Raw genomic sequence first — 18,856 nt, 5'->3', positions numbered from 1 at the left:
AAACCCCTAAGTGTTAAACCAATGTATATATAGTACAACACTCCCTTCTCTCTGCAATATTGCTGTGTAACAAAACTGGGCATGGAGTATATGAGCTAATCACTTTGAGAATAACTATTTGCTCTCACACACTTCATCACAATAATTCTTTCATGTGTCATTTCACTTCCCATGGAGAGATGTTTTGAATACTTTAAAGAATGCAGCACTGAGACACGAGCTCACAAAAAAAAACTTTCACTTCAAAGCAGTTCCAGCACATTTTTCTAAGACAAGAAAATTACCTGGAAATAGCCAGTAATAGAAAAGCTATTTAGTACAGTCACTATGCATAATTTCCTTTTTATTTTTTTTCAATAGTATTTTTTCCCTGGGTAACAGTTTCGTAATTGCATCTTGCTCTTTCTTGCTCTTCAATGAGTGGGTCTCCATCCCCAGATAGACTTGTGCCGTTTCCTACTTACTGCTCTTTTGTGCCATAGCCTCAGAATAGTCTGCACTATTGGAGACTGTTCTTTTCTCTGTCTTATATATATATTGTTATTTATATATTATATATTATAAGTAAATGCATACAAGCAATAAATCAGCATAAAAAGGGAATAATGTACTTCTAAATAATTATTTTACATTTCTGGAATGATTTTAATGATTGTTTAAACACTCTGTTCTAAAGGAATGATCCAACATCAACATATTACATTTTACACACACACTTCTTATTTTGTCTCCTAGGTAACAACAGTTAGGTTGGATATAATTTAAATTAAGGTTCTGTACTTCCTGTCTGGAGGAATTGATGGAAGACAGCAAGTAGTAGTATGTGTTGAAAAATGATGTTAATATCTGAAATGTCGATGCTGTGGGCCCACCATGTCAACAGTCGCAGTAGATAGCAACAACATTATGGACTGCCAATAAAAAGGCAAAGAAAAAAGTGAAGACGTTAAATTGTCAACAAAAGTGACACCCTTAAAATAATCTATCACGATAACTAACAGTAGCTACTGTATGAATTAGGTGAACAATTGGCAAGTTCCATCCTGAAGTACAAAGTGGACCCATACTGGTTGTAGATAACTGTTATAGATGCATGTGTCTGATCTGCAAGAAGAAGACACCATGCTGGTGTCCGGCCTGGCACAGTGTCAGACCTTGACTTCCTCTCTTTTTTCTGATTTCATCCCCTGTGGTCGCTTCACCTGTTCTGGTCCACATGCCACTGGTGGACCTGAGTCCCAGAACGCCTCCTTCTCTCCCTCAGCATCTCCCCTAATGAACAACTAATCGCAGGTATGAACATTAACCTGTCCTCCCTTCTCCTCTGCATCATCAACCTTCCTGTGTTTGTTCCAGAGCTGAAAACTGTGGCTCTTTTTCCCATTACCCTAAAGTCTGCCAACCCCATCCCTTACAAACACCTGACAATCTCTGATTTCTGTCTCGCTTTTTCTAAAATGAACTTTGTCCATTACTCTTGATCTCATCATCTGTTTGGTGGGCTCACCTTTCATGAGTACCACACAGATTTTAGCTAAGCCCATAGCTCTCCTACAGTAATCACTTTTACTAAGGAGTGGTGGACAACAACTTCTATTGCCGTCTGTTCACTTGCATACTATCGCCTTAGCTATTTGTAACTTTCCATCCCACACATTCCTGCAATGCAGTTCTTCTGCCTTATTGCCCTCATTTTTTCCCCTCTTATATCCTCCTAACCCTCTTCTGCTCCTCCAGATTGAAACACGTCCAGAGTCACCCTGTCATCATCTGTAACTATTTGAACTCCTCATGACCTTTCCTTCACGTACACATCTTATACTGGGGGGTGGGGGGTGGGCACACACTTCTCCTCCCTGCCTTCAGTGACAGGATTCTGCTTCAAAAAATTCAGTTCTCCCTAAATTACTCTTATGGCGCCTACTGTGTGCACCTCTATTAATATTTCTGCCCTCCCTTTTGAACTTTCACTCTACCTTATTCTGTATGTCACCCAGACACAGTACCTCGTCTGTGTTTTCAAGTTGTGCTGCAAACAGATTTTGGCCATTTAGTAGGTGCTCATAGTTCTTAAATGAAACCAAAAGACAGAAAAAAAAGAAAATAGTAACAATATCCACTGCTGAAGTGCAGCACTACCCTGGATGACAGATTGATGATATTATACACCATTTGCAACACTGCACAGCAGATCATTTGGAGAAGAGAAAGACTACTTTACAAATGGAATTTAGGGGGGAATATAGTTAGGACAGATTGTGTAAGTCCAAAACGGAATTTAGCACTTCATGAGGTTTACACCCACACCACTACAATCTGCATCATGTGATCTTTAATGATCACGTGACAGAATGATACCACTTGTCTCTGGTTTCCATAATGGGGCCCTGTTTTTAGGAAAACCCAGATCACTTGCTTTATCTCGCCACTAGGGAAATACATCCTGGGAAAGATAGACAATGCAGACAATGTACATGTAATTATTGGGTTTTTGAGTTAAAATGCAACTTTTTTCCTGCAGTACTTGTTATACAAAGACCTTTTGTTTTTAGACCTAACAATGACCTCTGACATAACTTTTTTCTAATTATTTCTATGGTTTAAAGGCAATTATATTAGAGCTTGTTTTGTTCCTTGTTAATGGTGAAATGAAGGGAAATTCAATGCATAACCAGAGCAGTTATGGATGGTGTCATCTGTGTAGGAATGTTAATTTGGTTGAATTAATTAAATCTGCAGAAATGTTGGAGTTACTGGGGTTGTTTAATCTTTGTGTTGGGGTTACAATGGAATTTCATTTATGGGTGTTGATTTTGGCCATCTGGCTGATGTCTCCTAGGTTTTCTAGTTCCTGCAGGGCTATGGCTTTAGATGGTCATAACTCTCTTCCCAGCTGTTCTTTGCTTCTGGAGGCCTCTATTACTGTTCAAAGAGTTGCAAAAACTGTACTCCTCAAGTGAGTAAGGGATGTATATCTTCATTTATGATTCTGAATTCAGTCACTTAGGTTACAATGGATATATACTGTATCAATGAAATTGCTAAAATCCTCTGACCTGCCTTCATTGATATTTAAAAGTGACACTATAGTTCACAAAAATAAATAAATAAATAAATATATCAGAACAATATTAAAATGAGTGGGCATACAGTATATTTTAAGAGCTTGTTTCTCCTTATGTATATCCATAAATAAAGTATAATCTCATGTTTCTCCACAGTATATATATATACAATAATGGAAATCTACAGATGTATGAATGAGGTAGTAGTATTATATTAGAGGTGTTAGTCATCAAAAGATCTTCAGTTCCTCTTCTCCTATGGAAGAACTCGTCAGTCCTCTGTATCCTACTGGAAGAGCTAGAACAGACCCCTCTTAGTTCTACATTTCTGTTGCGCAGTGAAACACTCCTTATCTTTTCCTTCCCCGAAACCCCTGCCACACTCAGGCAGGCTCTCCCATCTATAGCAAAGCACATATTCTCTCCACAGAGGCTTAACTCAACACCCAGCCAGTCTACTACTCCATAGAGACTATGGAGAATCCAAACTAATCCAGGAATACAGTACATACTAAAAATGATAAATTCACCCTGGATCCATCTTGCTGAACCCAATCCAAAACAAAATCCTTGCAAGTCTCCATTTTAGCTTTCTAACTTTTCAAATCTAAACTGGAGGTACTGTAGGACTGCCAGATGGCTGCAGATTTTAAAACACAGAAGTTGAATAAACACTCCTCTATCTAAACTTTCTACAATTCCAGATGCCACTAACACATTCACCCTCCCTGAACTGTAGGATCGTACACACCTCCCTGCTCACTGCACTTGACTGTTTATATACTAACTTCTTCCTGAGGATTCTCCAATCATGCACAGGGCCAATCATATGTATCCTTTTTCTGGCTCCATTCCACAGGAGGCAAATTAGCTAATCAAGGCAGGTGTGTCTAATTTACTATCAGGAAGGAGGGGGCTGTTACCAAGCTTCAGTTTGCTACATCAGAATGAATAAGTTCATTTGGGTTTCCTGTGTGGAAGTAATGCTAAGTAACATTAACATCTTCTTTTTCTGAATCTGGGCTCTCCAGACCTGTATTGATCACTCAAGTGAATCCTATGATTGGACCAGCAAATTAACCACAGGTATAACATACTGAAAAAGCACTGGATGAAATACTATTGCTTTCACATTGCATATCCAATAGTGTGCATTCCATTGTGCATGCCATGGCAACTTATCTGCAATGGAAGCTAACAAGATACTGTATGTATTTCTTAATGAATTCCAGGAAAGTCATATAAATCACACTCTCATTACAATGTGTGTCAAAGAAGTATGGTGTAATGCATTCATGCACTCAGTTCTTTTCAATATACATCTTCCATTTGGTTGGATATCTTTTATATTCTAACAATAGCAGTCTTTTAGAATTAATTAATTGCACAATGTAAATGTAGTTACAGCTGCCCTCTAATTCTGGAAGAAAAAATACAGTGTGCGCCTCCAAAGTTTGGCCTTTGTCTTCAATTAGCTCCTTTTTTAAAGAAAGAAACTTAAATCTGGCAATGCTTTGAATAAATAATCCTTTGTTATTATAGATGAATAATGGCTTATCAGTGTAAAGGTTAATTTTGCATAGAAATGTTGCTCCTAAGTCAGAGTACGCAAAGGAATGAGAAGTGAATTCATAAAGTTAATAGTCTTAGAATCATAACATTGACTCTTGCATTCCTGCTACAGTGGAACTTTCATGTACAGTAACAAAAGTGAAGCTAAAGCTCTTGCATTTGGTACTGTATCAACATTGCGTTCAGCACCTACTGTATTGCTAGTTTTTCCTCAAAATAATAGCACTTTTAATGCACGAGGTGAGACCTTCTAGGGCTTCTTACCAGGCTGTCGTGGTGTGGAAGGACATGAGTGTGGGACTGGCTGCTTCCGCTCTGAGGCTGTGTCTGGGCTGTGGGGTCTGATGGGCTGTCTGGAGGGATGGCTGATTCTCTCCCTGTACTGGACTGTTCCACTGACTCCGCGCCTGTTTCAGCCACCGCCCTCCGAAGCCCCACTTGGCCAGGTAGTACCGGCACATTTCATAGTTCATTGCAGAGTAGTACAGGAAGTCCAGGGCAAGCAGGACCATGACAAAAAATCCGTAGATCCAAACTCCTATGAGAGCAGTGTAGTTGCTGCATAGGGAGACAAAGAGAGAGGGCAGTGGAGGGTGAGACGGGGATTGTTCAAACATGAGCAGGACTGGAATGTGTTTATCTGTTCAAAGTCAACATTATCTCAATATAACTCAGAATAAGACATGTTACAACTGGCAATGGTGATCAGTACAGCAAGTGTCACAATCGCAAACCCCTCCTCTTAAGGGTGCTCCAGCCCTACCTTGTTTGTTTCATCTCCCGCGTCTGTTCCCTATTCCAGCCCTCTTTTCAGTTCCCCCTTAAAAGCCAGACGCTGAGACTAATCTGGGCTCTGCATTGGTTCATGCATCATGCGAGCCCGGGACCTGGATGTGTCTGGCTCTGTTATGCTTTTAAGCTTCTGTTCCTGTTCCCCCTGCCCGTCCTGACCCGGTTCTGGTTTTTAATCTTCTGTCTCGGATGGATCGCCTGGCCTTAGACTTATGCCCTGTTTTTGGATTTCTCTTTGGACTCAACCCTGGATTGTTTGCCTCGCTCACACCTCGCCCAACCACCAGCACTCCATGGACATGCCCCCTGTTTTTATTCACGTATCCTGCATGACTTTTCCCCAGTGTTTCCTCACTCAACCCCGGATTGTGTCGTCTGCATAGGGTCCGTAAAGAACTGTTCCTGACAGCAAGAAATCTCAGTAGTGCAATCAAGTGCTGAGAAAGGTGTACAAATATTAGTTAAACGTCTTATATATAAAGTACAAGGATCAGATTGACCTATATTTCAGTGTTTACATTAAAAAAATTACAAGAAGTTTGTTAAGGTTACAAAGGAAAATAAATCCTATATATTCTATAATATGGTCATCATAGTTGTACACAATATTCTGAATGAGGCCACAGTAGCACTGAAAACAATTATAACTTATCAACCTGTAATTTAAATTCTACTTTTTTAACTACAATGTATATCTTACCATTGATTTTTATTTTGTTTCCCCATTTTGTTATGAAGATGTAAATGATGTGTCAACACAGAGTCTGTATACACAAACTTCAATAGGCAGTAAAAGCACTGATGTGGATTCTGATGTATTCTAGAGCTCAGACGAACCTTGACATAATAGAGTGGTAAAACCAGAACTCTCAGTGACTTCCGAGGATGTATCTGTTTAACAAAGCTAGAAGCACTTTCCTATCTTTAGACACCGCGAGTGTTTGAACAGGCATGCACAGTGATGAAGGTCACTCAGATGTCTACTCCTTTAAGAGACACTGCAGATCTGCACAACTGCACAACACAGTTTGCAGATCTTCCTGGGTGTGGCAGCAAAAGATGATGTGAGGAGTGTCTTCTGGTGGGAGACGTCATGAGAGAAAAAGCCTTTATGTCCACACAGAAACATCCCTCATGCCATATTGCACAAAGCATAAATAGAGTAGGACAAGGTCAGGACTCACAGTGCCCCACTGGACTGGACTGGACTGCTGTAATGTACTGTACAATACTGTATATAGGTTTTTAAAATTGATTTAGGTTTGCCATAGCAAGAGATTGGAGTAATAACGCAATCATAAATTTTACTTTTTTATGTTTTTTTGGGTTGTGTACATATCATATATGAACTGGTACTTCAGTTGCTACAGTTTCATGACTACTGACTTTAAAGCAATGCAAAATGCAAATTGTGAAAGCATCCAATACATTTGCAAGACACTATAATGGGATTATGAAGCCAATCTGGTAATTATTTTGCATTAAAATTGTAACAGTAAGCAAATAAAACATTATTTGAACAAAGGCTATTTTCAAACAGTGATTGGTGAGCAGGTGATTAACAGATACTGTAAATGTTGACTCAGAACTAAGCAGCTGGAAAAACACATCATGCCAGCTGGCTACTGGGAACTCTCTGCATAAGTGCATATTGTTTGTACTATAAATTCATGATTTTTCCAACAAAGATTATTGTTAATTTCTCCATCCTGGTATGGTATTGTTGTTCTAATTTTAATTTTTTCCATGCATGTAGTTCTCAGCCCTGCATTTTGCTCCAGTCATGTTCCTAATAACAGGCACATGGATTTCAATTTTCTGTTGGAAGTGTGTTTTAAATTGTTTTTTTCTTTAAGGCCTTAAAATGTTTTATAGTTTTTTATGGGTTTGTAATTGGTATCAACCCTGTGCCAATTCCTGAGTTTCAGAAATCCCTTCATTCATATGCCAAGTCTTTAAAGGATTTAATAATACTGTATATCTAGTTCATGTTAATATTTAAAGATATCTTAAAAAGATTTAGACAGTTCTCAGACAGATAGTTTGGCTTGCCATACAATACATTCAGATATGTTACCGAAAGCTTGAGTTTCTTTTCTTCTCTTTTCAGCATGGAATAAACCTTTACATTTTGCAGCCTACGCATGCTGGCGCAGCTACCTACTGTACTTGAACTAATTCAGGTATGTTTGCTAGAATGTACTGTAACTTGTAATGTTGTCATCTCCACCTGTGTCTCTTCATCAGCGATTGTTAACCTATTAGAGATGTTTAGTAATAAACTGGGGATCATATTCTATATTTGCAAATTGATTATGCTGACTGAGTGTAGAAAAATACCACACAATAAACAAACAAGCCAATCAATTACTGTTTGTGCATTGATGAACACCAATTGATTAGAGGCACATTTGGAACAATAATCAGCAAACACAGTGGTCCTTATCCAGAACAAGGACCACGACTGAGAAACACTGTGGTATATGAGAGAATGTATACAGTAGGTACAAGTATAAATAGAATAAGAAATAATATTCCAGCAGTTTCAGTATTCTCTGAGAAAAATATTTGTGATGGCAGAGAAAAGGATTGAAGAAGATTAACACTTACAGAAGTACTAATGCCCGATATACACTACAAGTCGTTTCTTTTACTTATTATATTCCAGTGTGTACTTTCTCATGGCACTGGCATCATGCTTGCTTCAGAATTGTATACTCTAGATCAAAGAATAATTCATAAATGTTAAATAGTTTAAGCAAAAACATTTAAAAATGTACTGAAAGAAAAGCACTGAAAACAAAAGTATTTTTAAAAACAAAACTATAATGGTTCACTGCATGGTTTCACAAGACTAATCATTTGAAATTGAGCATTGTAACACACGGCATGCTTGATTATCCCTCACAAGGCCTTTAGATTTGAGGTCTTTAGGCGAGTAGATTAAGTGTAGCAGTCTTGTGTGTGATTGCGTAAGGGAAATGAATAGATTTCAGGGAATGGCTGTTTAATTTATTGTGCAAGGAAGCCACACTACTGGGATGCTGAAGGGAATGATCTTGAGGGGCATTCAGATGGAAGGATCCAGTGTGTAAAACAATCAAAAACACACACTCATCCTCACAGAATTCTCTGAGGGACAGGTGTTAAAGAAAACACACATTATAGGTGCCAACACACTGGGGCTTCCAGAGAAATGGTGCTTGAACAAAAAAATCTCCAGAGAAGTGCACAAGCCTGATGGGCTAAATGGCCTCCTGTCATTAAATTACTTTTGCTTAAATTCTTCTTTTTTCCCAGTAGCCATTGGAGCGCAAAATGCTTCTCTAACTGTCGCGAGAATAGCTCAGGGACTGAGAGATAGGTCTGATTGAAGCACTGTGTAATAAGTGATTATTCTGCACTGCCTGCCCACTGTTAGAAACCCATGTGTGTGATTTTACAAACAGCAGTATTCCAGTATTCTGCGGGAAATGTCTCTGTGATTGCTTGTCCACCCCTGAAGGGAACAGAGTCACAAAGTCCTAGACCCTAGCTGGGGTAGTGGATTAAAATCACTTATTTAGATTACATTTTCACTTATAGGACAAATAGAGTGGAAGATTTAAAAAGCAAATATGAGTCAAGAGTTTTACCATTTAAGTTTTTTGTAAAAGTAAAATGGTTAGTAAACACATGCAATCTTAAACATTTATTACTGACTTCCCACTGAATTTTTCACCCTAAAATGCTTCCTCATTCAGCACTGACGCATGCAACCACCTGATTTTCCAGCAGCTCCACCACAAAGCAGGTTTAGTTCAGTTCACTTTACTGCCATTCTGCACTTATGCAGATCTACAAGAGGGAACACAATATATTTTCTCCTGGCCCAAGGTGCACAATCCACTAGAAATGAGCATATTGTCAAAGTACAACGCAAAAGAACACACACAAGGGGGGAACCGAGAATCAGTGGCAGCTGTTGAGGTAGTATTGGTATATAAGTAAAAATAAAACAATGTAAAGAGTAGATAAATAGATAAATAAATAAATGAATAAATTAGTATTTACAGTAGTGTAAGTAGTAACGTGCAAACAAGCATTCTGAAATACAGGGGTGGTGGGGGGGAGCGGGAGACAAGTGCAAACTACGGTGAGATGGTGGTGATGGCACAGCAGTGGATGGTTGTTCAGCAGGTGGTGATCAGTCTGTGTGCTGTCTGGAATTCAGTAGTCTAACGGCCTGCAGGAAAAAACTATTCCAGAGCCTGGTGGTGCTGGCTCGCAGGCTGCGGTACCGTCTTCCAGAAGGCAGGGGTCTAAAGAGACTGCGAAAAGGGTGAGAGGGGTCTTTGATGATGCTAAGTGCTCTCCTGACACACTGCTTGTTGTTGATGCTCTGGATGGTGGGCAGTGAAGTCCTGGTGATGGACTGGGCTGTCTTCACCACACTCTGCAGAGCTCCCCGGTCAGAGACAGAGCAGTTCCCATACCAGATTGTGATGCAGCATGTCAGGAAGCTCTCGATGGCACACCTATAGAAACTGGTGAGGATGGGGGGTGGAAGACCGTCTCTTTTCAGTCTCCTCAAGAAGTGGAGACACTGTTGTGCCTTTTTGACTAAATGTGATGTATTGTGGGTCCAAGAGAGGTCTTCGGTGATATGCACCCCCAGAAACTTGAAGCGGTGCACTAACTCCACCGTTGAACCATCGATACACAGGGGAGTGTGGACGGCCTGAGTCCCGCTGAGGTCGACAAGACCAAGGAGATGATTGTCGACCTCAGAAGGACTCGGGCCGTCTCCTTCATCTCCAACCATCTCCTTGGTCTTGTCGACACTGAGAGACAGATTGTTGGCCTTACACCAGGCTGCAAGCCGCTCCACTTCATCCCTGTAGGCTGATTCATCGCTGTTAGTGATGAGACCCACAACCTTGTGGTGCACCAGTGTTCAGAATAATGATGTAGGAAGGGTTACCATGAATCCTCGCAGCCTTGTCCAGGATCCAGTTGCATAGTGGAGTGTCCAGACCCAGTGAGGACAGCTTGTGTACCAATTGTTGGAGATGATGGTGTTGAATGCTGAACTAAAGTCTATGAACAGCATTCCGACATAACAGTTTTTACCCTCCAGATGGGTCTTACTGCAGCAGCAATGGCATCTTTGGTGGGTCTTTTGTGGCAATAGGCATACTGGTTCGGGTCTAATGTGGGTGAGATAGAGGCCTTGATGTGTGACATGACTAGTCTCTCTAAGCACTTCCTAATGACTGGGGTGAGTGCGACGGGGCAATAATCATTGAGGCTGGATACTGGTGATTTCTTGGGGTGATGATGGTGGATTTAAAGGAATTTGGAACAACAGCTTAAGCCAGGGAAGTGTCAAAGATGTCGGTGAAGACCTACGCTAGATGGTCTCTCTTAACACATTACTGGGAAAGCCGTCTTGCGGCTTTCTGTGTATTAACTCTTGCCAGAGTCCTTCTCACATCAGCTAGGGAGACGGACAGTACCTGGTCGCCTGGGGGAGATGCTGCTTTCATGGCCGGGGTTGTGTTGAGTGCCTCGAACTGGGCATAGAAATCATCCAGCGCATTGGACAGGGACACATTCCCATCATCAACACCATTGTTTCTTCTCTTGTAGTCAGTGATGATCTCTATGCCCTGCCACCTCCGCCTCCGGTCCTTGTCCACAAAATGCTCCTGAATCCTCAAGGCATAGGCTGATTTGTCTTTCCTATTGCCACTGGTTAAATTAGCCCTAGCCGCTTTGAGTAACACTCTGTCGCCAGATTTAAATGCAGCATTTCGAGCCTCCAGCAGCGAACAGACCTCAGAGTTCAACCAAGGCTTCTGGTTAGGTTGAATAGTGACAGACTTAGTGATCACAACGTCATCTGCACACTCGCTGATGTAGCCAATAACTGATGATGTGTACTTCTCTAAGTCCAAACAGTCCCTGTATGATGCAGTACCTTTGAACATGTTCCAGTCAGTGTGATCAAAACAATCCTGCAGAGCTGAGGTTGCTCCTTCCGGCCACACTTTTACTTGTTTGGTGACTGGTTTGGGTCTTTTAAGAAGCGGCTTGTATGCAGGGATCAGCAGCAGGGAGATGTGGCCAGACTGTCCCAGATTGGGGTGGGGGGCAGCCTTTTACGCATCGCGGATGTTCATGTAAACAAGGTCCAGTGTGTTTTCCCCCCTGGTTGGACAATGAACATGCTGATAGAATTTCAATAGAACTGTCCTGAGGTTTGCCTGGTTTAAATCACCAGCGACAATGAAAAGACAGTCCGGGTGTGTGTTTTGTTGCAGGCTAATAGTGCTGTACAGTTTGAGTGCATCTCTGATGTTAGCGTTCGGTGGGATGTACACAGCAAAAATGATAACAGCATTAAACTCCCTCTCGGCAGGTAGTGAGGTCAGCATGTAATTGTTGAAAATTCAGCTGCTGGAGAACAATGACTCGAAATGGACGTAACGTTTGTGCACCAACCTTTATTAATAGAGACTCACAAGCCGCCTACTCTGGTCTTCCCGGTTTAAACATTTCTGTCTGCCTAGAAGAGAAACAGTCCATCCAGCTCAATAGACGAGTTGTGGATGTTTTCGTGGAGCCACGTTTCCGTAAGAATGAAAACACAACGGTCCCTCATTTCTTGCTGTGTAGTGTATCTTAGCCTGAGTAAGTCCATTTTATTGTCCAGTAAGCGAACATTGGCCAGGAAAATAGATGGAATCGCTGGTCTGGAGGGGTTAGCCTTTAGCCTGGCTAGCACCCCTACCCGCCCGCCGCGCATCCGCCTTGTCTCGCCCCGCTTGCAGCGCCTTCTCACTCGGGTACACGTGTGGCCATGCTCGTGGAGTAGTAGTGCAGCTGGTGTACTGAGAGAGATTTTCACATCTTGAGCTTATATCCAGAAGGACTTCACAGCTGTAGATCATGTTTGTAAGCACTTGTTCATGGAGTAAAAAAGACACAATAATAGTAGGAAACAAATGCATTCGACAGACAATTAGCGCGCCGTTGTTGGCCGCTGCATGCTAGCGTGCTGCCATCTTGGACAACTGAATGAAGATGAAGGGGAGATGTGAGAAATTGCTTCAGTAATTAAATTAATTAAGATGGAAACTTAGGTTGACCAGTCTGTGTAAGTCCAGAGTGGACTTTAGCCAGTACATCTGAGTTAAGATATTTGCCTTAATAAAAATGAGAGCACTGATGTAGTAAGTGTGTCATCCAAGAAAGCAGCAGCATGGAATTGGTTAAATAAATGTGAAGACCGATAATCTAAAGATATAACCTAAGATGAATGATTTAGGGAAAAAAAACAGTCTGTTGTGATGTACAGTACATTGTGAGCTGGGGGTAATTTGGATTGAGAAAGAGAGAATAATTTATATCCTCTGCGTGGAGTACTGCATACTACTGTAGAGTATTGTGCAAGAAGGAAGTTTCACAAGGCTACTACTGGTGGACTGGATTAGGTGCTGACAGTGAGTGGGCAGTAGGTTCAGACAAACAGAAGATTCTTGCCTGGACTCATTTCCCCTAAATCTGTGGGGAATGAGATGCTGCACATAGTCACTTGTATGGTTGGCACAAGACAACAGCCTGCCAATAAGCTCTGTCTGCACAGAAGGCAGATTCTCGCAGTACACCCTCACCGGTGGGGAAGGAAAAGAGACTGGAAAAGAGAAATTACTGATGGAGAGAAATAAGAATGTAAGTTGAAAAGTTTGGAAGTGCTTTAGAGGAGTCTCAGAGAGAGTTTGAAAGTTGTTAGTTTTGAGTCTGGTAAGCAGCTTAGCTGCCCAGCTACTGTTGGTCAGGGATTTGAAAGGAGAAGAATAAGAAGCTTAAAAAAAGAGCTAAATTATTGTTTTGGTGTTTTGTTTTGCTTGTGAACAGTTTTCTAATGTTAATGAAAGGGCACTTTTCTCTGCCTTTGCCTTATGGCGGCTGTTTTCTGTTTGTGTTTAACTTTGACCCACCTATCAAAGTTCTCATTTTATGACAGCCCATACTAGGGTATCACATTGACATTTAAAGGAATTTGGATGTTGATGCCTCTATCGTACATCCCTAGGATTGACCTGAAAATCAGTGGAAATGGGTTAATGTCAATCTTGCTTGATCACATGCTGATACATACTTCAAACAGCCAGAAGTCTCTGTAATGTCTTCAATAGCAGAAACTACCAATTAAAAGTGCAAAGAAATGTTAAATTGTTGAGTTCTTCTGGAGCAATTAGTGAATGGCAACAGGGGCACAGATTGTCTCTCAAGAGCTTGTGAATTTAGAAACATCATTCTACCAAAAGTAAAAGAGGTGCAAAGAGGTGTATTCAGACAACGAAACAGGTATAAAGATATGTATAAAGAGTGACATAGACAAAAAAGTCAATAAATCATAATGTTATAGATGTCAGACTATTATTCTATGTAAGGGGATGGAAACAATTATTAGAACTACAACAGAGGAGCAGGAGAAGGAAGAAAGATGTTTTTACAATATTCTGCATATGCGTGTTGAAGGTCAAGCCAGGATCGAATATCATCCCTATAGTTTACACTTTTGATTGAAATTCAAGCACAGAGCTGTCCACTGATAGGGTTACTGTACTGGTTATACTTAGGTGATGAGTATCAAGTAACAAGACCTTATTCTTGTTGCAGTTTAAGTGAAGGAAAGTTTGAGTCATCCAGGTCTTTATGTTAGAATGTTAGACTATGTACTGTAGTTAAAAGTGTACAATGTAAATCAAGTATTGTTATTTTAAAACTACATGAAGCAAGTGTAAGATTTCATTTAAAATATTGCAGCTCTGGAATCATTCCGGGCCTTTAAGAAATGTCCAACACTGACAAGTGAAATGAAGTCAAACTTTTTAGTCTTGAACAGAGGAGACTAGAAGGAGACCTGATTCAAGTATTCCTCAAAGGCACAGGCAAGTCATTCCAGTGGGCTTCTTCAGAATGAGCAGTGAAAAATGAAACAGAGGACAAAAGAGAAAATGCACAAGGCACTTGTGGGAGTGTTGAGCAAACAATATAACCTTGTTATTTAAGATGGTACCCTTTATCTATAAAGAAATCGCTGGGAGAGATCCTTGAATCCATCAGCTTCTAACAAATCAGCTAGATGGGCCACATACTGTAGCCTCCTCTTATTTGCGATCTGTCTTATGTTCTTAAGACAAATATCTATTCCGAAGCATCTGGATACCTTTCTTGTCCTGCAGGAAGATACCTCATGCTGCTACTACAATGGCTTCAGTATTTTTTAATGAATTGACGTCAACTGTAAACACAAAACACAACCCATTGTGTCACGAACCGCATTCCTTCGAGCACCTCCCACCGCCAGCACTCGTACACTAATTAATCAATTGTCATTCCTCACGCTCTTCCCTGTTTATACCCTTTCACTCCACTCTGTCCCCGAACCCTTGGCTTTTTGTCTTGTGCACGGAAATTACTCTCGACCTGTTTTCTGGCTATCTGACCTTGTTTTGCCTCCTGCTTCGACTTTGTCTCGTCGTCTCTTCTCTTGTTTTGGATTTGGATACTCTCGACCTGACTCCTGTGATAACCGACCTAGTTCTTCTACCTCGCCATTGGGATTTGGACGCCAAACACTAGCTAACTACAGTCTCAGCGCCGCATAGGGTCCAACCAGGTGCTCTAAACGCCATCCTTGACACATTGTACAACACCAACATTTGCAGGAAGGGGTCAGTCAGCAAGGTCCCACACAGAGGATTTCCAGTGATGTCAGTCAATTAGACGCCTCTCCTCCATTTGCAGTTTGGAGAAGAACCTCCTGTATGTTGCTGAAGGGCCTGTGAGGGGCTTGATTCAACTGGGCATGCCTGCATTTCTAATTCTGTCAGTATTAGAATTTAACAGGTTGTCACTGAGAGCTGTGAGACATAACTGATACACAGTAAAGTCACTCCAAACTGAGAAAGCAAAGAATTAAAAAAAATGAGGTAACATAGAGATGACAACACAATCAGTTTTGTGTATTATAAATCAGCTGTGAGTCCAGCTCAATATTAATCACAATGGTATTCCCTGGGTGTTGCCATCTTGAGGTACAATCAATCAATCAATCAATCAATCAAGGTAAGTCAAGGTTTAAGAAAATAGTCTAATTTTCAGTGAAGACCCAGCAAAGTCTGCTCTTACAATCTCCATAGGTCTGTGGTTTCTGGCATTGTGAAGTGGTGTGATAGTCACAGTCTCTGCCTTTAAGCCATCTGTTACAAGTAAATAACATCTGCTGGAGGCTTTAATGAAATTCATCTATGTTGTAATTGAAATAAAGCACATCACGGAGACAGTTATTGCTACATTACTTATGCATGTAACTGCCTGTACTGCTTATTAATGGCATCTTGGACACATCATCACAAGAAAAGATAAAAAAAAGCAATGCTAAATGTTCTCCACAGATTTTAGTAAGTCCATTCTTGCAAACTTATCACGTGTAGTTAAGTATTCAGCCTTAAGGATTTCAAATAACAGTGGTCCACTGTTCAGATACTGTAGTAAATGCCTGTGTAATGCTGTAAATGTAGTCATCAGAAGTTTAACAAGACTTTAAATGAAATATAAATCATAAATAAAGTATCTAATGAGATGAATATGTAAAAGGAAGTAAAACAAAGACAGTCCAGTAAAAGTTTTGTATGATACATCTTCTGCCAGAAACGTTTACTCTTAATTTTCAATCGTGTTTCATTTATTTGCATCTAGAAGCTTAATAATAAGACAAACCAATGAGGCAGCACAATTTACTCATTGAAGTCTCTTTTCTAAAATGACAGGGTTGAAGGCTCTACTCTCAACATCTAGAAGTTGGATGTTGACTCTACCCAATGTGCAGTGTTAAGAGAGACATCTTTCATAGGATAGTGGTCTTTAGTAGTCAGAAGAAAAAGTCAGTCAGAACCACAACAACATTAACAACAGCACCAATAAAAAACACAGAGCAAACTATCCTCCCTTTTGGGGACAATAAAGGTTCTTTGGCAAAGGCAAGCGCAGAGAGAATTTAATTGGTACAGTATATGGATCAAAGACTGTCCACGTGATCTGAGCACAGCAAGCATTATTTTATTCATAAAGGCAAGGTCAGTCTACAAAGGCATTCCAGTCACTCACCCAGACTTTCCACTTACTTGTGCATGAAGCCATCAGAGCTCCCCGTGATGTTGATCTGCATGACGTTCTGGAACTCTGTCTCGTTGCAGCAGTACTTGAAGGCGGTGTTGTTATGGTGACAGCAGAACATGTAGGTCTTGTTGTCGGAGAGACGAGGGCAGTGGAAGCCGAAGTGGTAGCGGCCTTTGTGGTCAGAGTACGGCTCACAGACACGGAAGTGCGCCGAGAGAGCTGAAGAGTGAAGGCAGAGAGACCAAGAGAGACAAACACTTTGAAACAGTTACTGTGAGACGTCCAGGATCTTCTTTCTTTTTTTTCCTCCAATTGAGCAATCTGTATGATCTCAGTCAGTCTTAGCTGTTTCTTCACTCAGAAATCCGATATTTTTCTGTAGACCACACATTGGCTACTGTGCCACCTTAGAAGTTAATCCAAATAGGAATTTTAATTATAGTACTGGAAAAAACATCTTCATTTCTTTGAATATTTCAAATTGAGCCAATTGGATAATTGAACTTTGTACTTACAATATGTCAGTGCAAATAACAGGAGGGACTACTTTTAGAGATCTGATCAGCATTGGAGATTGAAGACCTTTATTTCACCTCACATGCATGTCAGCACACATGCATGCAGATGGAAAATGTGGAAAAGCAGATATTTTCGGAGCCGTAAGGAAATATTTTCACATGCAGAAAGTGACTAACACCCAGACATTTTTTAAGAGGCAATCTTGAATCCAGAACTCAAGAATTTTGGGCCAGGTGTGTGGTCTTTCGGGCCTGTTTTCATTCTCTATCATGAGAATGAGATGGTTAATAAGTTCTTCTTTTATTCGCATGTCCTGCTGACACATTTTGTAAGAGAGAGGTCTGGTTTCTAAAATTTCAATTATTTACATCAGTTCTAACAAATTCAGACATGCACCACCTAAAGCAGAAATGGTGTAGCTTACATCATTCCACGTGCAGAATAGTGTGATTGAATCCCTAGTCAGTCACATATTTTCACTACAGCTACTGTATGTGTGACATGTGATAACAGACTACAGTGATTCAGAGGGCTGCTGATAGAAGCTATAGACTCATCAGAACCTCTTGACATTGATCCTTGACTGTGAAAATAAGATGTGTGCGCTGGAACAAAAACACCACTTGAAGAGGGAAAAAACAGCATTGGTATGAATCTTTCTACAGCAGGGTCATGTCTTTGTTTCTTACATGCAGCAACATCATATAGCAGAATGAATGCACAGGCTATGATGTACTGTACAGCTTATTCACCATGCTGAGAATTGTTTATTCAATAAGTCCATATCGCTGGGTCAGCAAAGGACAGCCAGCTTCCATGCACTGCCCTCTCAACACCTACGAAGTCTCTTGGGAGAATTACAACAATCCCTGGTGCAGAAAAATACGGAAACATTCTGAAGTGTCAACAAAACTATTGCTCTCCAAGAGAGCCAGTTCTTTTGATTTAGCAAGGCTGCTGGATTCAGAAACAGCCCCTCTCTTTTATGATGCATTGTATAACGGACAGATTTGTATTTAGATGCTTATAGAGGGACATCTCCTTTTTGTTTTTTTTGTCTGTGTTGCATGCTCAATTCATACTCGGCTGAGAAACTAAATTTCATTTACAACCAGGAGATGTGTTTATTTTACAGCTCACTGAATGACATGTTTTGTACTTGTGCATTTTTTCACACGCTGGTAGCAAAAAGAAAAATAAAATCCCAAAATAAACTACTATAGCATGCATATCAGTTATCAGTTATAAATCATAACAAAATATCAACTTAATCCCTATAGGAACTGAGGAAACATAAGAGTATAATCTAAAGTGTTAACGCAAGTTTATTATTCCTTAAGAATATCTTGAAGTGTTTATTTTAGTTACACGTTATTTCTATTCTGGTCATGTTATTTATGTATTATTTATAGTATACTGTTTTCATTGCATGCCTGAGAGAAAAGGAAATCATCCTACAATAAATCAAAACAGTTGATAAGTCAGTCTGTCCATTCATATGAACAGGATGTGTGATATCATAAATAGTATCATCTGTAATTAGTTCAGAAATGTCTGATGAAATAGGCTTTGTGCGTGATTGCTACTTTAAACTGCACAATGTCAATGCCATTGCCAAGAAATAAGGCTTTTGTTTCTCTTTACCATATTAAAGTAATGCACTAAAATATGTTTTAAAGTCCTCTGCTGCATGTATTGTTAATATCTTTATCATTCAGACCAATGACTCAACT

At 40.3% G+C, this 18,856-nt stretch overlaps 1 protein-coding gene across 5 annotated transcripts in view; it reads right to left on the bottom strand.

The window, feature by feature from the left end:
* shisal1a (shisa like 1a) overlaps nucleotides 1-18,856 on the bottom strand; it is a 97,268-nt gene that overhangs the window by 35,473 nt on the left and 42,939 nt on the right. For 3 of the 5 annotated variants that reach the window (XM_015352028.2, XM_015352030.2, XM_069192710.1), the window contains 2 exons: nucleotides 16,610-16,823; nucleotides 11,933-12,304 (listed from right to left, as the gene is read on the bottom strand). In XM_015352028.2, the coding sequence (XP_015207514.2) occupies nucleotides 11,980-12,304; nucleotides 16,610-16,823 (539 nt within the window). In that variant the 3' untranslated portion in view covers nucleotides 11,933-11,979. Of the gene's footprint in view, nucleotides 1-4,901; nucleotides 5,196-11,932; nucleotides 12,305-16,609; nucleotides 16,824-18,856 lie in introns of those variants that run through there. The other 2 variants (XM_069192712.1, XM_069192711.1) reach the window with 1 other exon arrangement.

The sequence above is a fragment of the Lepisosteus oculatus genome, chromosome 7 (assembly GCF_040954835.1).
Source record: "Lepisosteus oculatus isolate fLepOcu1 chromosome 7, fLepOcu1.hap2, whole genome shotgun sequence".
Classification (NCBI taxonomy): domain Eukaryota; kingdom Metazoa; phylum Chordata; class Actinopteri; order Semionotiformes; family Lepisosteidae; genus Lepisosteus; species Lepisosteus oculatus.
Note: the sequence above shows the minus strand (reverse complement) of the source record. Positions and strands in the feature narration are given on the sequence as shown.